General features: G+C 50.2%; 1 protein-coding gene across 1 annotated transcript in view; it reads right to left on the bottom strand.

Moving 5' to 3' along the window:
- Positions 1–18,695, bottom strand: part of LOC121047096 (arylsulfatase B-like) — a 98,269-nt gene extending 79,574 nt beyond the window's left edge. Inside the window, exon 1 of the mRNA XM_042293583.1 lies at positions 18,606–18,695. Coding sequence (XP_042149517.1) covers positions 18,606–18,695 — 90 coding nt within the window. The remainder of the gene's footprint in view (positions 1–18,605) is intronic.
- Between the last annotated feature and the right edge of the window lie 427 nt (positions 18,696–19,122).

The following is a 19,122-nucleotide window of genomic DNA, read 5'->3' as shown; positions in this document are numbered from 1 at the left end:
GTTTGTCGATGGCTGGTATGACTGAGCCGAAGAACGTCTTGAGCCAGCTGTTCCATGAAGGATGACCCGCGATATGTAATCAGCACTTCAGGTGCGCCGTGTCGAAGGAGAATGGACTCGACAAAAAATTTTGCGACTTCCACGGCTGTTCCCGATGGCAGGGCTATCGTCTCGGCGTATCGTGTAAGATAATCGGTCGCGACGATAATCCACCGATTTCCTTGCGTCCATGTTGGGAACGGCCCAAGTAAATCCATTCCGACTTGCTGGAAGGGCGTAGTCGGGGCAGGTGTCGGCTGCATGAGTCCTGCTGGCTTCGTCGGAGGCCTCTTAAGCCTAGTTCACATGCAGCGGTTTTGGCCCTAGAGCGACGCGATTTCTGCCGTCGCGGCGCTCTGGCCAGCACCAGCAATTCTGCGGCACGAGCGCCGCGACGTCAGAAATCGCGCCGCTTTAGGGCCAAAATCGCCGCATGTGAAACACGCTTTACGTTGTTGGCACTCATGGCACGACCGTGTGTACAGGTGGACTTTTTTCGGGGGTTCTCGGCAAGTACTAATTGTCACGAATCCGGGCGAGCGTCCAGCTGTAAACAAGGTGTCCAGCCGTCGGGTCGTCATAGCATACTTGAAAAATTTCTTCTCGCAGGCTGGCCGGAACAACCAGCAGCCAGGCAGAATTTCTCGTTCCGTAGTTCTTCTTGAAGAGTACGCCTCGCCGCAGAACAAAGCTTGGCAAGACTCGGGCTAAGACTCGCGAAACTGAACTTCCTTGACCTTCGAGGTGGTCAATCACGGCGCGAAGTTCGGGGTCGTCTCGTTAAAGTGCTCCTATGTCGTGTCGTGATTGACGAAGGCTCCCAGCCCGGCGACGCTACCTTGTGCCGGGTAGGAGACAGGATCGAAGAGCTGGGAGGCGACGAGCTCAGCAAAACAGGACACTCTATATTTACATTAATTACAACATCGTTTCAGTGTTCGTACCACAACTTCACGGGTGTCCTTCCTTTATATATTCGCCTCGCCATCTCGCCGTCCACTGGCTTGTCCAATCGCAGGGGCCTACGTGGTCCTCGGCAGCCAATGCGGAAGAAGTTCGTGTGCCAGCGGCCAGCCAATGCCGAAGAAGTTCGTGTGCCAACGGCCAGCCAATGCCGAAGAAGTTCGTGGCGAGTCTCTCGGCGTGGTGGCTCGCTCGCTGAAGAGTCACCCACACGCACACGCAGACACGAACACCCAGCATGTACAAAGGTTGCCTCGAAAGCCCAGTTCTCCAAAGCTCTCGCACGAGCCGCCGGTCGGTGCGAGAGCGTGCTTTGGTCGACGTGAGCCAGGGGCACGCGCCGCTCTCGTAAACGTGGTACGGGTGTGTCGTAGCCTTTCACAATAGCTCCTCCGGCAACCGGGAGAGCGTTTTGAGGTTGAGCAGTTAGCAACCGCTCTTCCGCGAGACGCGGTTTCGCTCTGGGGTTCTCAGCAGGAGTTCGGGCACTTGTTCATCCTGGGAAGAGGTAGGCGCACGGAGCAACCACACCAGGTCCAATCCCGCGCCGATGAACACCCAGCCCCCTCCCTCAGTCCGCCAGACCACCACAAAATAAACAAGCAGCTCATCAATTCTCTTCAAATCCCTTGCGCTACGAAGATAAACTAGAGAGCTTAGAAATACTGTAAGCTGAAAAGTTGGGTACAACGGACACCCGTGAAAAAAACGAACAACGACAAACCAAATTAATTGCCCCCCCTCGCGGTGTAAGATAATAAATACTCTTTAGGTGAGGACACGGCGGGGCTAAACGTGCGGCGCGAGGAATCATATAGTGTTCGTTCGATGGGCATCCGGAAGGCTGCATCATTCCGCGGCCACCATACCCGCGGCCGACCGTGCCGCCGGCGGCCAAACGGCGCAACTGTGTGAAAACGAAAAAAATTATCTCGTTGCCATGACACCCCGGTACACTGTGGTCACCGTGGTCTTTCGGCACATGCGACAACCTCGCTGGAGCTCTGCGCGTGTGGAGCATGAGGCGGCAGAAGCCATCTTGTGCACTACTACCTGCCTCCTGCATGATTAAGGGTCGCTTTGCACGTTTTTGCTTCGTTTCGCATTGCGACTACGCCGTAATTGCGACAGAGACATTTGGAACTCCAGTCGCCGTACGCTACGTGGAATAAAGATTGAAGAAGCCGTGTGCGGCGTTTGACCACGGGTTTGACGCGGCTTCAAAGTGGTGACAATGGGCCGGAGATGCTTCGTCCAGAACTGCAACTCAGGTCACCCCAGTTGCAAAGAAAAGGTCAGTTTGTTCAAGGTCCCATCCGACCCCACACGTCTGGAAGCGTGGGCTCAAGCAACTCCTCGCAAGAACCGTCCGCTTGGCCCTAAAGATTTTGTTTGCATCAAGCATTTCACCAATGACATGATTGTGAAAGGACGATACTTCACGGAGCTAGAAGGGAAAATCCTACTTGACATTCCAAAAAAGTTCATCCTTTCCGACGACGCCATTCCTTGCATTTTTCCGTCTTCTGCACCACCGTCAACAGCTCCAAGGAAAAGAAAGCCCCCCTATGATCAGACACTCACCGCCGCCACCAAAGGCAAGAAAGAAAAAAAGAACGGCTGAGGCAACTGACATGCACGAGGAAGTACCTGAAGCGTGCTCAGCACAGGAGGCACAGGACGAAACAAACGAAGTCTCATCTGATCCTGCGTGCAGTAAACTAGCTTAAAGTCCGACATCTCCAAAAAGAAGTGTGGGAGCTTATGACCAGACTGAAGCGAAAAAAGCGACTGGTGCAGAAAGGCGAGAGAGCACCAAGACAGATTGCCCACAGGGGTGCTTAGACCCCTCGAGCGCCCATTGTTCCATAGCATCCATAGCATTGCGCCACCGACACCAACGGCAAGATAGAAAAAAAGGACGTCCGAAGGAACTGGCATGCATGAGGAAACAAACGAAGTCTCATCTAATCCTGCGCGCAGTAAACTAGCTTCAAGTCCAACATCTCCAAAAAGAGGGGTCGTGGGAGCTTATGACCTGACTGAAGCGAAAGAGGCGACTGATGCAGAAGGGTCAAAATGCACCAAGACCGACTGCCTACAAGTGTGCTTGGACCCCTCGAACGCCCACTTGCCGAGCATTGCTTAGAACCACTGCACATTGAGCCAAGAGGGACTGCTCAGCATTTGCTTTATACAAGCTGGCATATCGTCATCTGGAAAGCCTCTTTGCTTAAATGTGTTGCAGGTTGAACAAGTCAAGGAAGCACAGTTCACTTTAAACACATTTGCACTTGATCGCAAAATCGTGATAGCAACCGTTCCAGGTGTATGTGAATTGCGCTGCCGAGATGACTGGAGCACCGTCACTGCATCTCTGAAGCATCTCAATGGTCTGAATCTCTGTCCTGGTGGACCACCACAAGAAAAATATGCGAACGTGCAGCTTGAGTGTGGCTACGTGTATCCAGCTGGTGCTTGGCGGCACAGCCGATGCCCCATCCTCCAGGTTGAAGAACTGCCATGTTGTTTTTGTGCGAGGTTAAAAGACACCCTCCGAATTCACAAGTCAAGAATGGACAAGCGTCGAGAGCACCGACGAGTGAGAATCATCCTCAGCCCACCTAACAAGCAGAAAGTAGATGTATTAAGAAAGGAACGGATCGCCTGCTACCGCTTTAAGATGCGGCTACTCAAAGATAAGAAAAAGCTGACTGAAGAGTTATTGTGGCAAACTGAAAGACCTAAGTGAGGCATCCCTTCATAAAACACTCAAGGAAGCGAATCTTTCAGAGACGCAGCAAATGCTTGTGACCGAATGCATATCAGCTGCACGGCATAAATCCAAGAAAGGAAGAAAGTACAAGGATAACTGGCTGCTGCTGTGTTTGCTGCTACATGTTCGCGCGCCCACAGGATACAGGTTCCTAAGAGACTGTGACGTCCTTCCTCTGTCATCAGTGAAGACCATCCGGCGATATATAGCCACTGTCGGAATGAAGTGCGGCTTCGACCGGAACTTTTTTTTCTGCCTTGAAGAAAAAATTAAACGGAAAGTCGATGTTCTCCAAGCACGGCATGCTGATGGTGGACGAAATGCAAGTGAGGCAGTGTAAACGGCTCAATTGTAAGACTTTGCGCTATGCCGGACTAGTTGAGCAAGGCATAAATAAGAGACAAAGTTCAGAATTGGCAGATCATGCGCTCGTGTTTATGTTTTGTTCATTTGCTGAACGTTCAGCGCAGCCTGTGGATGTGTTTGCTTCAAAAAACGCCACGCGAGGCACAGTGCTATGTCAGCTTCGTCTGCAAGCGATTGTGCTGCTTGAGGACTCTGGAGCTATGATCGACGGTGTCGTGTGCGATGGGTCAAGCACAAATCGCACCATGTGGAAACACCTGGGCATCACTGGTGAAATTCAGGAAGCCAAGCACTTTTTTGAGCACCCAGTTGATGCTGAGCGAAAGTTATACATGTTTTCAGACGTTCCTCACCTATTTAAATGTGTTCAAAACCGGCTGCTCAAACAAAGATACCTGAAGACAAGCGGAAAATGGGTCAAATGGTCACACTATATTTCCGTGTTTAAGAAAGACGAGGCACTCCCAGGAGAGCTCAAGGCGTGCCCTAAGATAACTCAGCGCCATATTTATCCATCCAACATGGACAAAATGCGAGTGAAGTTTGCTACGCAAGTGTTCAGCGGGTCCATGGCTGCCGGTATGAAGCACTCCCAGAAACGAGGTGTGACAAACCTATATGACTGTGAAGGCACTGTTGAGTTCACAGCAAGGCTTAACGATTTGTTTGATACCTTGAATCGACGACACCCACCGGAAGGAATAAGGCAAGGTTGCAGCGACATCAGGGTCCTACAAGAAGGCTTGAAATGGCTGAACGAGTGGGAGCAAGAACTTTCAGATGGATCAATAACCGAGGACATGTTTCTGACAAAAACGACAGCTGAAGGTCTTCGAGTCACACTGAAGTCTACAATTATCTTTGCCATTATTTACTCTATGAGTGCAACTTTATTTATGTCCTGACCGCTAAGTTTAACCAAGATTCATTGGAACGGTTCTTCGGAAAAGTTCGGCAAGCAGCAGGCGAGAACGATCATCCGGACATGCCGACATTCCTGCAGCTGTACAGAACGCTGAGCCTACACTCAATACTAAAGTCACCCAAGTTCGGAAACTGCGAAGTGAAAGAAGAAGCTCCGATTCTCGATTTTTCTTCTTTCAAGACCATATTCAAGAATGAAAAAGACAGCTCTGAAAGGCAACTCGCAGCAATCCGTGCTAAACTGGACGGGCTAATTAACACAGAGTCGTGGGATTGCGAAGATGTTCTGCCTGCTGATGCAACGACAACACAGGCGGTTGACTGCGTAATTTACTACGTTTCTGGCTTTCTTAGTCGTAGACTACGCTCCATGTTTTCTTGCCCTGTATGCAGAGGTTGTCTTGCCGTTATTTTATTACAAACATTCTGTGGGGACCCCCTCTCCCTGGCTCCTCCGCTCTCCGTGACCTTGCCGGTCCCCGCCGCCGTTCTGTCGGGCGCTCCTTCGTTCCCCGTGACCTTCCCGTTTCCTGTCGCCGTCCTGTCGCGGAACGTCCGAGCTCTCCGGGAGGAACGGGGCAAGCGCCCCCTCACCCAGCGCTGACGTCGGAGGGTCGGCTCGCAGCAAGGTTCCCGATTGGACGGTCGGCGGGACGAGGACTTGGGAAGGTCTTAAGAGGGGAACGGAGACAAAGGAGAGAGCTTGGGCTGCCGACTTCACAAGGGACCGGTCACGGAGGCGAGCTCGGACGGCGCTGGACGCTGGCGCAGGGAGTGCGGGCACTACGTACGTCGAGTGGCGGACTCGACAAGCGGACCGGACAGCGACCCTGGACGACGATGTTCCCATGACGCGGTGTGGATGACCACCGCTGGGACTTGGAGCAGCTGCTGTGGCAGCGGACTCTCCCCCGGCCTCGCTGTTGACCGTCCCCCGATCCCGAAACCCCCCAAGGCAATGAGTGAGTGAATAAACCCTTTTGCCGAGAGCGAAGTATTGCAGTGTCATATTCATCCGGAGACAGGGTCTGATGGAATCGGAGCTGGAAGATGCCCGCATAATCTGGCGGAGTTGGAAGATGCCCGCAATTCTTAACGAAGAATGTATTTACGGCATTTTCTTGTGGGAGCGCGTGAGCAGTCCACAATCACGACCTCCACAATAAAACAAGTTAGTGTACCGTGCATTTGTTGTTCAATACGTTGCTTTGCTGTAGAGATGTTTTGCCAAGAAAATATGAATCTTAACATTAGATGTTTAGTGTCTGATGATCACGAGCCTGAGACCTAGAAGGAATGAAATTCCAGAGAAGCGCCGACCACGGTGGCGCCGACGCATACCCGCTTATTAGCCAGTTTGAATACCACGCCAAATGCCTCTGTTTTAGTGTCGTCATAAAACTGCCCTCGCTGCCGTTGAGCCACGAAACTGAGGTAAACGACGAATCTATGCCTAAGCAACACACATACTACAAGTGCCGGGTTATAAGGAACGCACGGCATGCACAATACGAGATTTAAAAAAAAAAACGTGTTCCCCATCGAAAAGCTCAGGAGACGGGGCCCGCCGACCCACGTGCGTGCCCGCGTGTCGACGAGTCATCTGCCGGCGCTTCTTGAAACCATAGTGAAAGGGAGAAAAAGAGGCAGTGAAAAGCGAACTTTATCGGCACTGCGCGAGGAGCGCGCTGTCCTCACCTGAAGAGTATTATCTTGCACCGTGCTCTCACTTTAGCCGGCACACCGAGATAGTCATTTCTCTGAACACGCCTTGCGAGTCACAACAAAATGTTTCCCCGGAGAATTTCGAAAATTCGCCGCCACTCATCAAGGCTCGCCCTTTTCTCTAAAAGCTACGGCTGAGCCCATCTGCGTTTCCATTCAGCTTTCCTTTTCTGTACTTTACCTCAAAATTGTACTGCTGAAGGATCAAGCTCCACCGAACGAGGCGGCCATTTTTGGCCGACATGTTTTGTAGCCACTGCAATGGACAGTGCTCTGTCTCAATGACAAACTTGGTGCCTGAGAGATACCATGAAAGCTTTTGAACGGCCCAAACGAGACATGCACATTCCTTCTCTGAGGTGTTATAAGCTTCTTCGCGTGTGGAGAGCTTTCGACTATTGTAGAGTACCGGCCGCTCGTTCCCCTCATCATCCGTCTGACTCAGGATAGCTCCGACCCCGCGATCGCTGGCGTCACACTGCACTACGAATTCCCTCGCGTAATCCGGTGCCCTCAGCACCGGCCCCTTTGTTAGCGCCTCTTTCAACGATTTGAACGGACGTTCCTTTGCTTCGTCCCATTTAACTATTTGCGGCTCGGATTTTTTTAGGGCGTCGGTGAGCGGGCTTGTTATGTGCGAATAGTTCTCTATGTAGTGCTGATAGTAACCAGAAAGCCCCAGAAATGCACGTATTTCTGTTTTCGTCTTGGGACGCCGGTGCTCTGCGACTGCAGCAGTCTCAACCTCAGAGGGCAGGCGACAACCTTGTCCGATCACATGGCCCAAATAGCTGACCTCAACTCTCCCAAGCTGGCATTTTTCGGGCTTGACGCTAAGTCCCGCCTGGCGAAGCCGTTCTGGAACCGCGCGAAGGTTTTACACGTAAGTTTCCCAGGAATCCGAAAGAATAGCCACATCATCCAGATAGGAGAGGGCGAAGTCGCGAAGGTCTCCAAGGACACGATCCTTAAGGCTAGAAAAACAAAACAGCGCCTTTTTCAGGCCAAAACTCAACATGATCGGACTAAAGGTGCCAATGGGAGAAATAAACGCGGCGTACCGGCTAGCCCGTTCGGTGAGAGGGACTTGCCAGTAGCCCCGCACTATGTCTAACGTTGATATAAACCTAGCCTCGCTAACTACCTCTACCCTCTCCTCAATGTTCGGGATCGGGTAGGTTTGATCCCGAGTGATAGCATTCAGCTTTCTGTAATCGATACAGGGCCTAGGGTCTTTCCCTGGTGCTTCAACGGTGGCCGAGGGGGCTGAAACGCACACCCAGCTCGACGCGCGAGGAGCGAAAGCTCGCGCTGCAGAACCCAGGGATCCTGGGTTCGAGCCCCACCCCTGCCCGTTTCGATCTGGATGAGCATCGTACCGGCGTGCGGTCGTGAATCACTACTGCGTGGTGCACGTTAAAGACCCCAGGCTAGCGGTTGTACTGCACTGGCTAAATTGCTCATCTACAGAGTGTGACTCGTCGCAACTTTAATGGCAGACCAACTACACGCTGTATAAATATCCCCACAACCCCCAATTAATTATTTGGAACGCAGCGCCTGTCCTGTGCCTTGCCAACCCCAGCGCATGGCTATCATGAACATTGGCGGCATATAATCGGCTCCAGATCACGTGGCCGCTTGTTCTGGCTGCGAGTTGAGGGGGTGAACTTTGCTCGTTTTTCTTTATTTTTTGCTGCGACTTCGATTACGTGTGGCGAAAAACGAACGGGTATTTTACAGGTCATTAACGTCAGGGATCCGTTCTAAGCGGTATTTGCTTAAAATACAAAAATCGTTGCATCGCCCCTTTAATTACAACATCGTTTCAGTGTTCGTACCACAACTTCACGGGTGTCCTTCCTTTATATCTCCGCCTCGCCAACTCGCCGTCCACTGGCTTGTCCAATCGCAGGGGCCTACGTGGTCCTCGGCAGCCAATGAGGAAGAAGTTCGTGTGCCAGCGGCCAGCCAATGCCGAAGAAGTTCGTGTGCCAACGGCCAGCCAATGCCGAAGAAGCTCGTGGCGGGTCTCTCGGCGCGGTGGCTCGCTCGCTGAAGAGTCACCCACACGCACACGCAGACACGAACACCCAGCATGTACAAAGGTTGCCTCGAAAGCACAGTTCTCCAAACCTTCCGCACGAGCCGCCGGTCGGTGCGAGAGCGTGCTTTGGTCGACGTGAGCCAGGGGCACGCGCCGCTCTCGTAAACGTGGTACGGGTGTGTCGTAGCCTTTCACAATAGTCAGTATCTGTAATTGCTCCGAGAAAACGGGCGTCATCGTCGTCGTCGATGCTGTCTGGAGGAGGTTCTACTGGGGCCCTAGACAAGCAATCGGCGTCATTATGCTTGCGGCCAGACTTGTGCGTTATGGTCACGTCGAATTCTTGCAGTCGAAGGCTCCAGCGAGCGAGGCGTCCTGACAGGTCCTTGAGGTTGGCGAGCCAACAGAGAGTGTGGTGGTCCGTGACAACGCGGAACGGGATCCCGTAAAGGTATGGGCGGAACTTGGTTAACGCCCAGACGACAGTGAGGCATTCCTTGTCGGTTGTTGAGTAATTTTTCTCTGCCTTGGACAGTGCCCGGCTTGCGTAAGCGATCACCCTCTCTGCTCCGTCTATGGGCGGAACTTGGTTAACGCCCAGACGACAGTGAGGCATCCCTTGTCGGTTGTTGAGTAATTTTTCTCTGCCTTGGACAGTGCCCGGCTTGCGTAAGCGATCACCCTCTCTGCTCCGTCTTGTCTTTGGACGAGCACCGCACCTAGCCCGGCGTTGCTGCCGTCTGTGTGAACTTCCGTTTCCGCTGATGGATCGAAGTGTCCGAGGATAGGGGGTGACTGCAGTCTTTCCTTCAGTTCGTTGAACGCTTGTTCTTGCTCCTCCCCCCACTGCAAGTTCACGTCGTCCTTCGTCAGATGCGTGAGCGGTGCAGACATCTTGGCAAAATCGCGGACCAAACGTCTGTAGTATGCGCACAGCCCAAGAAATCTTCGTACGGCTTTCTTGTCTGATGGCTTCGGAAATTCCGCAACCGCGGATGTCTTTGCAGGATCAGGACTTACACCTTGAGCACTCACGCCATGGCACAGGAATTTGAGCTCGCCGTAAGCGAACCGACATTTTGGCGGCTTCAGTGTCAGTCCGGCATTCTGGATAGCCTCTAGCACGGCTCGTAAACGTTTCAGGCGCTCGTCGAAGTCGCTGGCGAATACCACGACGTCGTCGAAATAGACGAGACAACTTTGCCGATTCAAGCCTGAAAGAACGGTGTCCATTACGCGCTGGAACGTCGCATCATTTTAAATTCGTACAACCCGTCCGGCGTGACGAAGGCAGTCTTTTCACGATCTCGTTCGTCGACCTCGATCAGCCAGTACCCACTCTTCAGGTTCATCGACGAAAAGTATCGGGCGTGGCGCTGCCTGTCCAGAGTGTCGACGATGCGTGGCAGCGAATAGACGTCCTTTTTTGTTACGGCGTTCAGTCGGCGATAGTCCGCGCAGAACCGAAGAGTCCCGTCTTTCTTTTTCATCAGGACTACAGGTGATGCCTACGGACTGCTTAAGTGCTGGAGAATGCCGTCATCGAGCATTTCTTGGGCCTGCTCTGGATGACATCACTCTGTTTCACAGAGATAAGGTGCGGCGACCGATGAACAGGAAGCGCGTTGTCTTCAGTGACAATTCGGTGTTTCGCAACAGTCGGTTGGCGCACCTTCAACGACGTGGAGAAGCACTTATTGAACTCGGCGAGAAGGTCACTGAGTAGTCGTCGTGGGATAGGAAGGGTTGGGTCAATGTCAAACTGTGAAGACGGCGTTGTCAGGGGTGGCCAGGAAGAGAGGACTTCTGATATTCCGGCGATTGCTGCTGAGTCCGGGAGTTCCTCGGCGCGACCCACGGCGGTGCCTTTCGTGAGGTGCTGGGCCTCCTGTCGAAAGTTCGTTACGAGTGCGACAGTGCGTCCGTCTTGGAGCTCCGCGACGCCTCTTGCGATGCCGATCCCCCTTCCTAGAAGCAACTGGAGGCTTCCTTCGAGCAAAACGTCGCCGCAGAAAGTCTCATCGACCTCGAAGGGTACAAAAACACTTGACGGCGGCGGTAGGTTCACGTGGTTTGCGAGGGCGCGTACCGCGGATGACGTCGCTTTGGGGTCCTCCTGTGGTGGAGCAGGTTTTCGTAGCATCAGCCGGTTTTCTCCGAGGTCGATGACGGCGCCATACTTGCAGAGAAAGTCCATTCCGAGGATAACATCCTTCAAACAGTCTTGCGGAGCGACGTGCTTGACAGGGCACGTTTCACCGTGGAGCTCCACGCGAGCAGTGCATCTCCCGGCCGGTGTGATGAGGTGCCCTCCTGTGTTTCGTATTTGAGGTCAATCCCACGGCGTCGTGACTTTTCGAAGGCGGCGGGAGAGCCTCACACTCAAGACTGAGTAGTCTGCTCCGGTGTCCACGAGTGCTGATGCGTCATGGCCGTCGATGACGACGCTTAGGTTATTGGACACCGTTGCAGGGGCGTCGTTTCGATCTCTGGCAGCGTTCGAGTGGGGGCCTTCGAACGTTCGTGGAGGATCTTGGCGTCGGTCGTCTTCGGCAACTCTACCTCCAGAGGTTGCCGCGCCTAGTTTCCCCGGCGAGGAGCGCGGGGCTACAGGCTCTCGCGTCAGGGTCGGTGCATCGCGAAGCTGGACGTCGTAGCGACGGCGATCGTAACTCTCGGTGGGACGCAAGCTCGGGGGACCGAGGTCGTCGCAGGTACTCGTCGATCTCCCGAGGGCGTTGACCATAACGGGGGGCGCGGGTCGTTCGGCTGGAACCCGCACAGCCCGAGTCGTCGGTATGGGCATCGGCGGTACACATGATCAGCTTCCCCGCAGTAGTAACACAGCGGTCGTCGGTCGGCCGTCCTCCAGACATCTGTCTTCCTCGGCGCCGGTTGCTCTGGGCGAACGCGCGCCTGCTCTTTCTGTCGTCGGTGGTACTGTGGCGCTGGGGCGTAAATTTGGGGTGGCGCCGTGGCTTGGCGGGGAGCTTGCGGCGGGCGTCGGGCCATGGCGGCGTAGCCCAATGTCGGTTCGTCCGGTGCCACCGTGGTGACGGGAACATTTGGTCAGAGCACCCGATGAACTTCTTCTCGGACAGCCTCGGCGATGGAAAGGGTTGGCGGACGACTGGCGGTTGGCAGCAACCTTCATGGTTCCTCCGGGACGACCTCCCGGATAATTTCCCGGATGTCCGGCGTACCCGGAGTGTTTTCACCGTTAAGCAGCGTGGGTGCAGTGACGCCTGGATGTCGCTGGTGGTGGGGAGCGCGCGCCTGAAGCGCGCGCTCGTTGTTGGTTGCCTCAGTGATGAAACTTTCAACGGCGGTAGGCGGGCTCCGCACAAGGCCACCGAAGATGTTTTCCTTCACGCCGCACAGCAAGACCCACAGCTTTTTCTCTTCGGGAGGGTTTGGGTCGGCGCGATTTATCAGGTTGAGAACGTCTTCGACGAAGCTTGTAACGCTCTCGTTCAGCCCTTGGGTTCTCGCTCGCAGGAGTTCTTCGGCACGCTGTCGTCGCTGCTGGTTGGCAAAGGTGCGTCGCAGCTCGGCTTGGAATTCTTCCCACGACGAAATCGACTCTTCGTGATTCTCGAACCAGGTGCGCGCCGTGCCTTCCAGAGCGAAGTAGACGTTCTGAAGGCACTGCTCCGGTGTCCATCTGTTATGGCGGGCCACTCGTTCGTAATGTTGCAGCCAATTTTCAACATCCTCGTGGACCTCCCCGTGGAAAGGCGTCGGAGTCCGGGGTATGACGGGAAGGTATACGACGGTGGCAGCAGACGGGTTCTGCAACGACTGGTTGTTCATCGTCGGCGTCGTTGGCTGCTTGGCCCTCGGTGGCAGAAGTCCGTTATCCGGGGGTAGAATTTGGGTGCGGCGACTTGATCCTGTCTCGATTTGGTCTTCGTTGGGTCCTCGGGAGGCTGGGTTCGGACTTGTATTGAGGGAACTCGGACGGCTGCGCTACACGGACATGCGGTACCCCGCACTCCACCAAAATGTCACGGATGACAAATGATGAGGCGATAATAACTGAAGAAACTAAACGTTTAATGACGCCCGAACTTGTGCCCAAAAATAAAAAGAAACCAGAAGATAACAGCATAGCGTCGCGTACGTCGATGTCGGCGAAACCGCAGGATCGAGCGCTGGGGCGAGACTGACCCCGGCTTGCCACGCGGAGCCTCTTTTGTATACGCGTGGGCTTCTGGAGCATTCGGCGTAGAAGTTTCGGCGCGTGGAGCATTCTAACCTCGAATCAGCAAGACGGTTCTCGAATTCAGCAGAACATCACATTACCGTGTTAAGATATATGTGTAGCCGCGGTCAAGAATTGAACTCTGGCCTTCCGCGTGGAAGGAAAGCGCGATCACCATTAAGCCACGGGCGCGCTGCCTATTTGGTCAGCTGCGCTCGCGGCAATATTATCTCTCTGCCGAACCTGCTACGGTGTCCTCCTAAGGTACTGGTTCGTTCGAAACATAGGATGCAACCATTGCAGGGAATGAATGGCGATGGGGTGATACGTGTTAGCTGAGGCCCGTGAAAAAACCAAATGATGTTCCCGATGTCGGTGGTTGACGCACCTTCCCGTTTGTCCAATAATTGGTCCACGCAACCTAGTGGGATAGAAGAAACGTTCTTCTCTTCGAATGTAACCAATTTGATTACGTGCTTGACATCGCATTTGAGCGGCTTCTTGTCATTGTCGACTTTTCGGAGCTGTTTTTGACGCATTCTGCGGAAAAACACAACGTTTGTGTTGTACCGGGAGGCGATAGCCTTCAAACGGTGCGCTGAATTCTGTACATAGGGAATGACGGCAAAACGACCCAACATCTTACTTTTGGGAGCAGGTCTTGAGCGGGTATGACCAAGAGTTAATTCCTCTAAAGTGTTTCTTAGAAGATTCAATGGAAATCCCGCATTGACAAACACCTGGTGTTAAGCGTATAAACGTTTTTCTTTTTTTTCTTTTAGATTTCGGTGGACATTATTTTGATAACGAGGAAGAGAAAAGGGGCTTGATGACGCTGCGTTTGACTGATTTAGAGAGAACACTTGAGAACGAAAGAACCGGGTTTCTTGTCCTCATTTAAAATGCCCAGCACTGAACCGATAAATTAACATGAAGACGGAGCTTCGAGTACTGCAAACCTTCTAGTGGCGAGTCTTCTTTGGTGAAAGTGAGTCTAGAAGAACATTGCGTGAATGCCTCAACTACACCTTCAGAAGATTCCAAGCTCGGGTGAATGACCAGGTAGTCGTCCACAAGCCTAAAAGCATGGCATCCCGCGGAAGTGTTGTGAAGTCGTTTTTTTTATGGTTTTGTTTACGAGCGGGAGGTAAACTTCACTGAGTATAGGCGCGAAACAAGGCCCGAAACAACTCGTTTCTTCAACGATTTTTCCTCTACATTCTGCAAGAGTAGGCGTAGGTCAAGAGCAGCAAGGTCGACGAAGCCATCAACCGAGATTCCAGAGGCATTTTGGAAACTCCATGTTCACAAATAGCATTAGAAATTGATTCCAATAGCTTATTTGAATCTAGGTTCAACCACATAGTTTCATTATTAAAGTAAAACATAGTGATGGAATGGTGGAAGAATGGAACGGGGCGTAATGGGGGACATTACATCTAGAACGTTGGAAACTCAGAAGGGCTGAGGAAGATAAAGAGTCGAAGAAAAAAAACATTTTTTTTATAAACTTTAGAAACGCAGACTGAGAAACAAAAGCAGGGCTTCATTGGGATTACGCAACTTGTTTCGTTTTTTACTTATCACTGGCAAACGTCGCAACCTCGGCTGCGCAGCGATAATAAGACAGCAGTGGACGGATTATTGGATTAATTGGAAGGTTAATCAATTACTCTTATGACCCTCCTCACAGCTAAACATGTATTAAAAAAAACACATTGACGAAGAAAACACTCAGGTTATGGCGGAATCAATACGTCTCCAAGAACGCGATTTTTCTATTGTTTTTGCTAAGTGTTATTTGCCTGCTGTACTCTCCGTTTTCTTTTTCGAACTGTAGTCCACAGATTATGTGTGTTAAAAAGTTGGTAATCCGCACTCTGCGGTCAATTTAAACGCGCGGATTATGCTATGATTTTTTCTAAAATTAAAGAGGGACACTACCCAGAAAAAACAATTTCTGCAAAAAAAAAAACGTTCATTTTGAGAAATGTCATTTGTACATCTACCAACATCTAGAGGGTATTCCCAGAAAGTTCCATTTGATTGTACTGCATAGTTAATTTTTTACAAATTATTTTCGGTCCACCAAACGATAAAGATAAGGTGAGGTTGGAGCACTTTGTGCGCATTTTTCTCTATTCCACTTTCTGGCATAAATTTCACTTTAGGAAAACTATCGTTTTGTTATTACATAACTTGGATTACTTTTTTTTGCTTAGTTTTTTTCCGGGGTGAAATTTTAATGGGAAGATAACTATGAGGTTGTATTTTTTATTTTGTCATTTTTCATGCTCAAATACAAAGTTTTGGAAAAAGGATGGAAATCTAAAACACTGTATTTGTGTTTATGTGGTTCTTTTGTCATGAAAGATGGTACAACATAGAAATATAGCTCCATAGTTATCTGCTCTGACCCGTCCTAATGCAATATAACACATGAAAACGACAAATTTATAAGCAATTTTAAAACGATAGTTTTCCTATGCAGGCACACCTACTTTCATCTTTGAAGCACCTTGCAGGTTTTTTCATACTTCAACCAGGTTAACACAATTTGGCAGAAATGTTCTCAACATCAGCAAAAACAAGCCCTGTAAATATAATTTAAATCAATCAAGTGGTTCGAAAATTTACTTTTTTGCGTAGTGCCCCCCTTAAGTTCATTTTCTGTGCAGATTTCGTATATTACATTGTTCCAGGTCACGTTATTTGACGCTGGGCATTAATCAGGAAAACCAGCTTGGACAATGCACGGCCCCGCGGGGGACGGGAAAGGTAGCTTTGCCCAAACGGAAAATGCGGATCAAGCTTAATTTTGATGTTCCGGATACCCCTGCTTGCACATGTAAAATCAATACCAGTGGAAGATAAGTGACTGTGGATTATTTTAGGAACCGCCATTGTGATGCCTCCTCAATAGGCAGGAGCGTTGGGGCTCCACTTTAGTTTCTTTTAAAACAAATCTCGTTATAAAAAAAATCAAAGAAACATCACGAAGTCTGACTTTCGCTATTTGCATTCGTACCGGTTTAGTGGCCAGCATGGGAGCATGGAGTATTTCTTTCTGGGGAAAATGAGCTTCTTCATAACGAGAGAAATACATGCTAAGTTATCACATGCACCAACTATGCACCCGGTGTGGACTATCAAAAAAAGAAAGCATTTTCTTAAATTTGTTTTTGCTATTTGTACACGGTGGACGGACTAGTTAATAAAATGTTATTAGTTTTCAGTCAACGTTTGCCCCGGAAGACAATAAACCGGGTGAAGGCAATAGTCCGATATTTTATATTTCACATGCTTTGTTGTCTATGCTTATTGCGATAGACCCTTTCCAAAAGTTGGCGCCATCTAGTAGGCGTTCCACTAATTATCAGAGTCCGCCATTGCTTTATCAGATGCCTTGAGCGCGTATTTGGCACGACGGCTGCATCGGTGGTCGGTGAGGACTCGGATCCAGGTGGACGCTTCTTGTCCAAGAAATGGCGACTGCTAAAGTTCCCTGATGCGGTGTTGAAAAGGATTTGCTCTCTGGCCCTGTTTTGTTTGTACCCCTCGCATCGATCGCGGTGTTCTTGAAGTAGTTCTGACGTTGATCCAAGCGACCAGTCATGACAAATATTAATTTCAAAGGATCAAATAGGGTAAGGGTATTAAATTATCCGATATAGCGTGAGAGCGGGCAGTGGAAATCGGCAGGTGTCCGCAGCCTCTCACTAAATTTTCTGCTTATGCGCGACTTATTAAAATACGATATAATGTAGACATAATATTCATTCATTCATTCATTCATTTATTCATTTTCTTATTTTTTTTCTGCTTGTGAACAGAGATTTATTAATGAAGCAGAAACAGCAAGGTAATCAATTAGTCAGAATTAAATAAAATGCTCTTAAATTTAAATTAAAAACGCTAATATATGATGCACTGAGGGCGTTACACAAGAGTTGTATCCGGTTAATATGGCTAATTGAGACAAATTCATTAAGAAAGAAAGTAGGAGAATGTCGCAAAACTCACCTTGGAACGTGAACACTTATAGATGTCCATTCCACAATTTATTTTATTATGAACACCCCGCATCGAAAACCTTATACAAGGGGCTTTACTTCTACCAAAGCCCTGCTTCTGCTTAATCCGAACGCTCTACCTAACTAACCGTATTCTAAATACTTTTGGCATATTGCAGATACTTTCACAAATTAGTATTTAGTACATGGCTTCTTACAAATATTTCCAAAATCGGCAGTTCTCTTCTGTTCTTGGACAGCCCATTTCCTGTGCTGAAAAGGAAAACCGCAGAAGCAGCGAGGTTCCGCCCTTTGCGGTCAGCGGAATCGAGGCTCTTGGCAGGGCAGCACATCAAACAGCCAATATTGTACCAACTTATTTTTGAGTAAAGGGCAAACCAGAACCCCCTCCCCCCCCCCCCCCCCCCCCCCCCCCCCCCCCCCCCCCAGCCCCAAGGGCCGGGGTGCGGTGCCCCTGGTAACCCTTGGGCGCCGCCGGCATGTGTTTACCCTGCCCAGTGGCGGCTGTTTCAGAGGTGGCAGAGCACATGCCTTGCCCCCCCCCCCCCCCCCCCGCCGCCCCCATTCTTTCTTTCCTTCTCTTCTCTTTCTTACCTTCTCTTTCTTTCCTGTGTTCGTCTCCTGTCGCGCTAATTGTGTGTACTACGTTCAACCAACTAGGCCATCAAATTATTTTGCTTGCCCCCCCCCACTCTGAGAACTGGGAAGGGGGGGGGGGGGGCAAGTGCCCCCCTTGTCCCTCGGCCCTGATTCTGAAGCAGGAGAGCACGCGTATTTAAGCTGTCTACGAGCCGAGTGGGGAGGGGTGCCAATCATAGTGAGCAAAAACAGCTACAATGACGTAAAGCTGGGCCGCTATTTGAAGTTTCTTTTTCAAAGAAGAAATGTTGGAGCAAACGGGAAAGAACAATGACACCTTTTTCTCGTTCACCGATATCGGTGTCGCTTTTATATTGAATAAGAAATTTTAACTTCATATTATCTTAAAATTAACGAGTTACTTGTTTAATTGATGTAATCCAATTAGATACTTTTCAGACAAGAGTATTTAATTTGGCTATTCAAGAATTATTTTTCCTGGCGCTCAGTAACTAATTGTGGATGTGTGTTTTTTTTTTGTTTTTTTTTTATGTGTTACCATTCCGGCTACCCAACCATGAAATCGGCCGCGTCCGTCTATCACGGTTCCAAAGCTAAATTCGCTTGGCAAACCTGAGTTGTTACGTAATTTTAAACCAATTCACTTTCTCCGCTGGGTGTAACGGGAAAAACTGAATCACCGTATTTATCTGTGCTCCAATTTAATTTAGAAACAATCGGCATGACAACCGCGCCGTCGTAAGTCGGACTGTAAGCGACTGTCTTGACGGACATATTGGTTTGCAGATTTGCAAAGGATCCCAAAAGGCTATCGCATTCTATCTTCTGTTGCTGCAGGTCTAAATTGTGCACTTTTTTTTATTTTTGTTCGAGTCTGGAAGCAGAAAATGTATGTCGTACAAATGCTAAAAAATATATGAGCATTACCAAGTCATCGGCCAGAAGCATCACTATGTGGGGACGCATTGCGTGGCATTGCAGTACGGCGGTCAGAAATAACAGGACGCGCAACATCATTCTGAAAAGTAAAAAGCGAAAAGAACCAGATTAACCGGAGCGTATTGAAAAAAAAAAAAAAAAAATAGAAAACTTTCGTTCTCAGGGAGTAATATTCATCTCCGTTCCGAAGGTCTCTCATCATAGCGAATAATGAAATATCCCGTTTAATTTCAGCTTACCACCTGGAATTTCGGGTTATGAGTCTCGTGACCTCAACAGCGAGATTGTTCGATGACATTACATCCGCCGGAAATTCAAAGCAAGGTCAGGAGGGGAACGTCCAGTTTTTCGAAACGTATAATTTGCGACGCGTATAAAACGCTACCATGTATAATGCTTCTAGAAATCCCTCGACACACCAACCGTTTTTTTTTTTTTTATGTCTGTTTATTGGATGTGAAGATCGGGCGCCTTCCGATATTTATACCGCCTGCCTCTTCCAACT

This window comes from Ixodes scapularis, unplaced genomic scaffold, assembly GCF_016920785.2.
Source record: "Ixodes scapularis isolate PalLabHiFi unplaced genomic scaffold, ASM1692078v2 PGA_scaffold4__175_contigs__length_147842914, whole genome shotgun sequence".
Taxonomy (NCBI): Eukaryota; Metazoa; Arthropoda; class Arachnida; order Ixodida; family Ixodidae; genus Ixodes; species Ixodes scapularis.
Note: the sequence above shows the minus strand (reverse complement) of the source record. Positions and strands in the feature narration are given on the sequence as shown.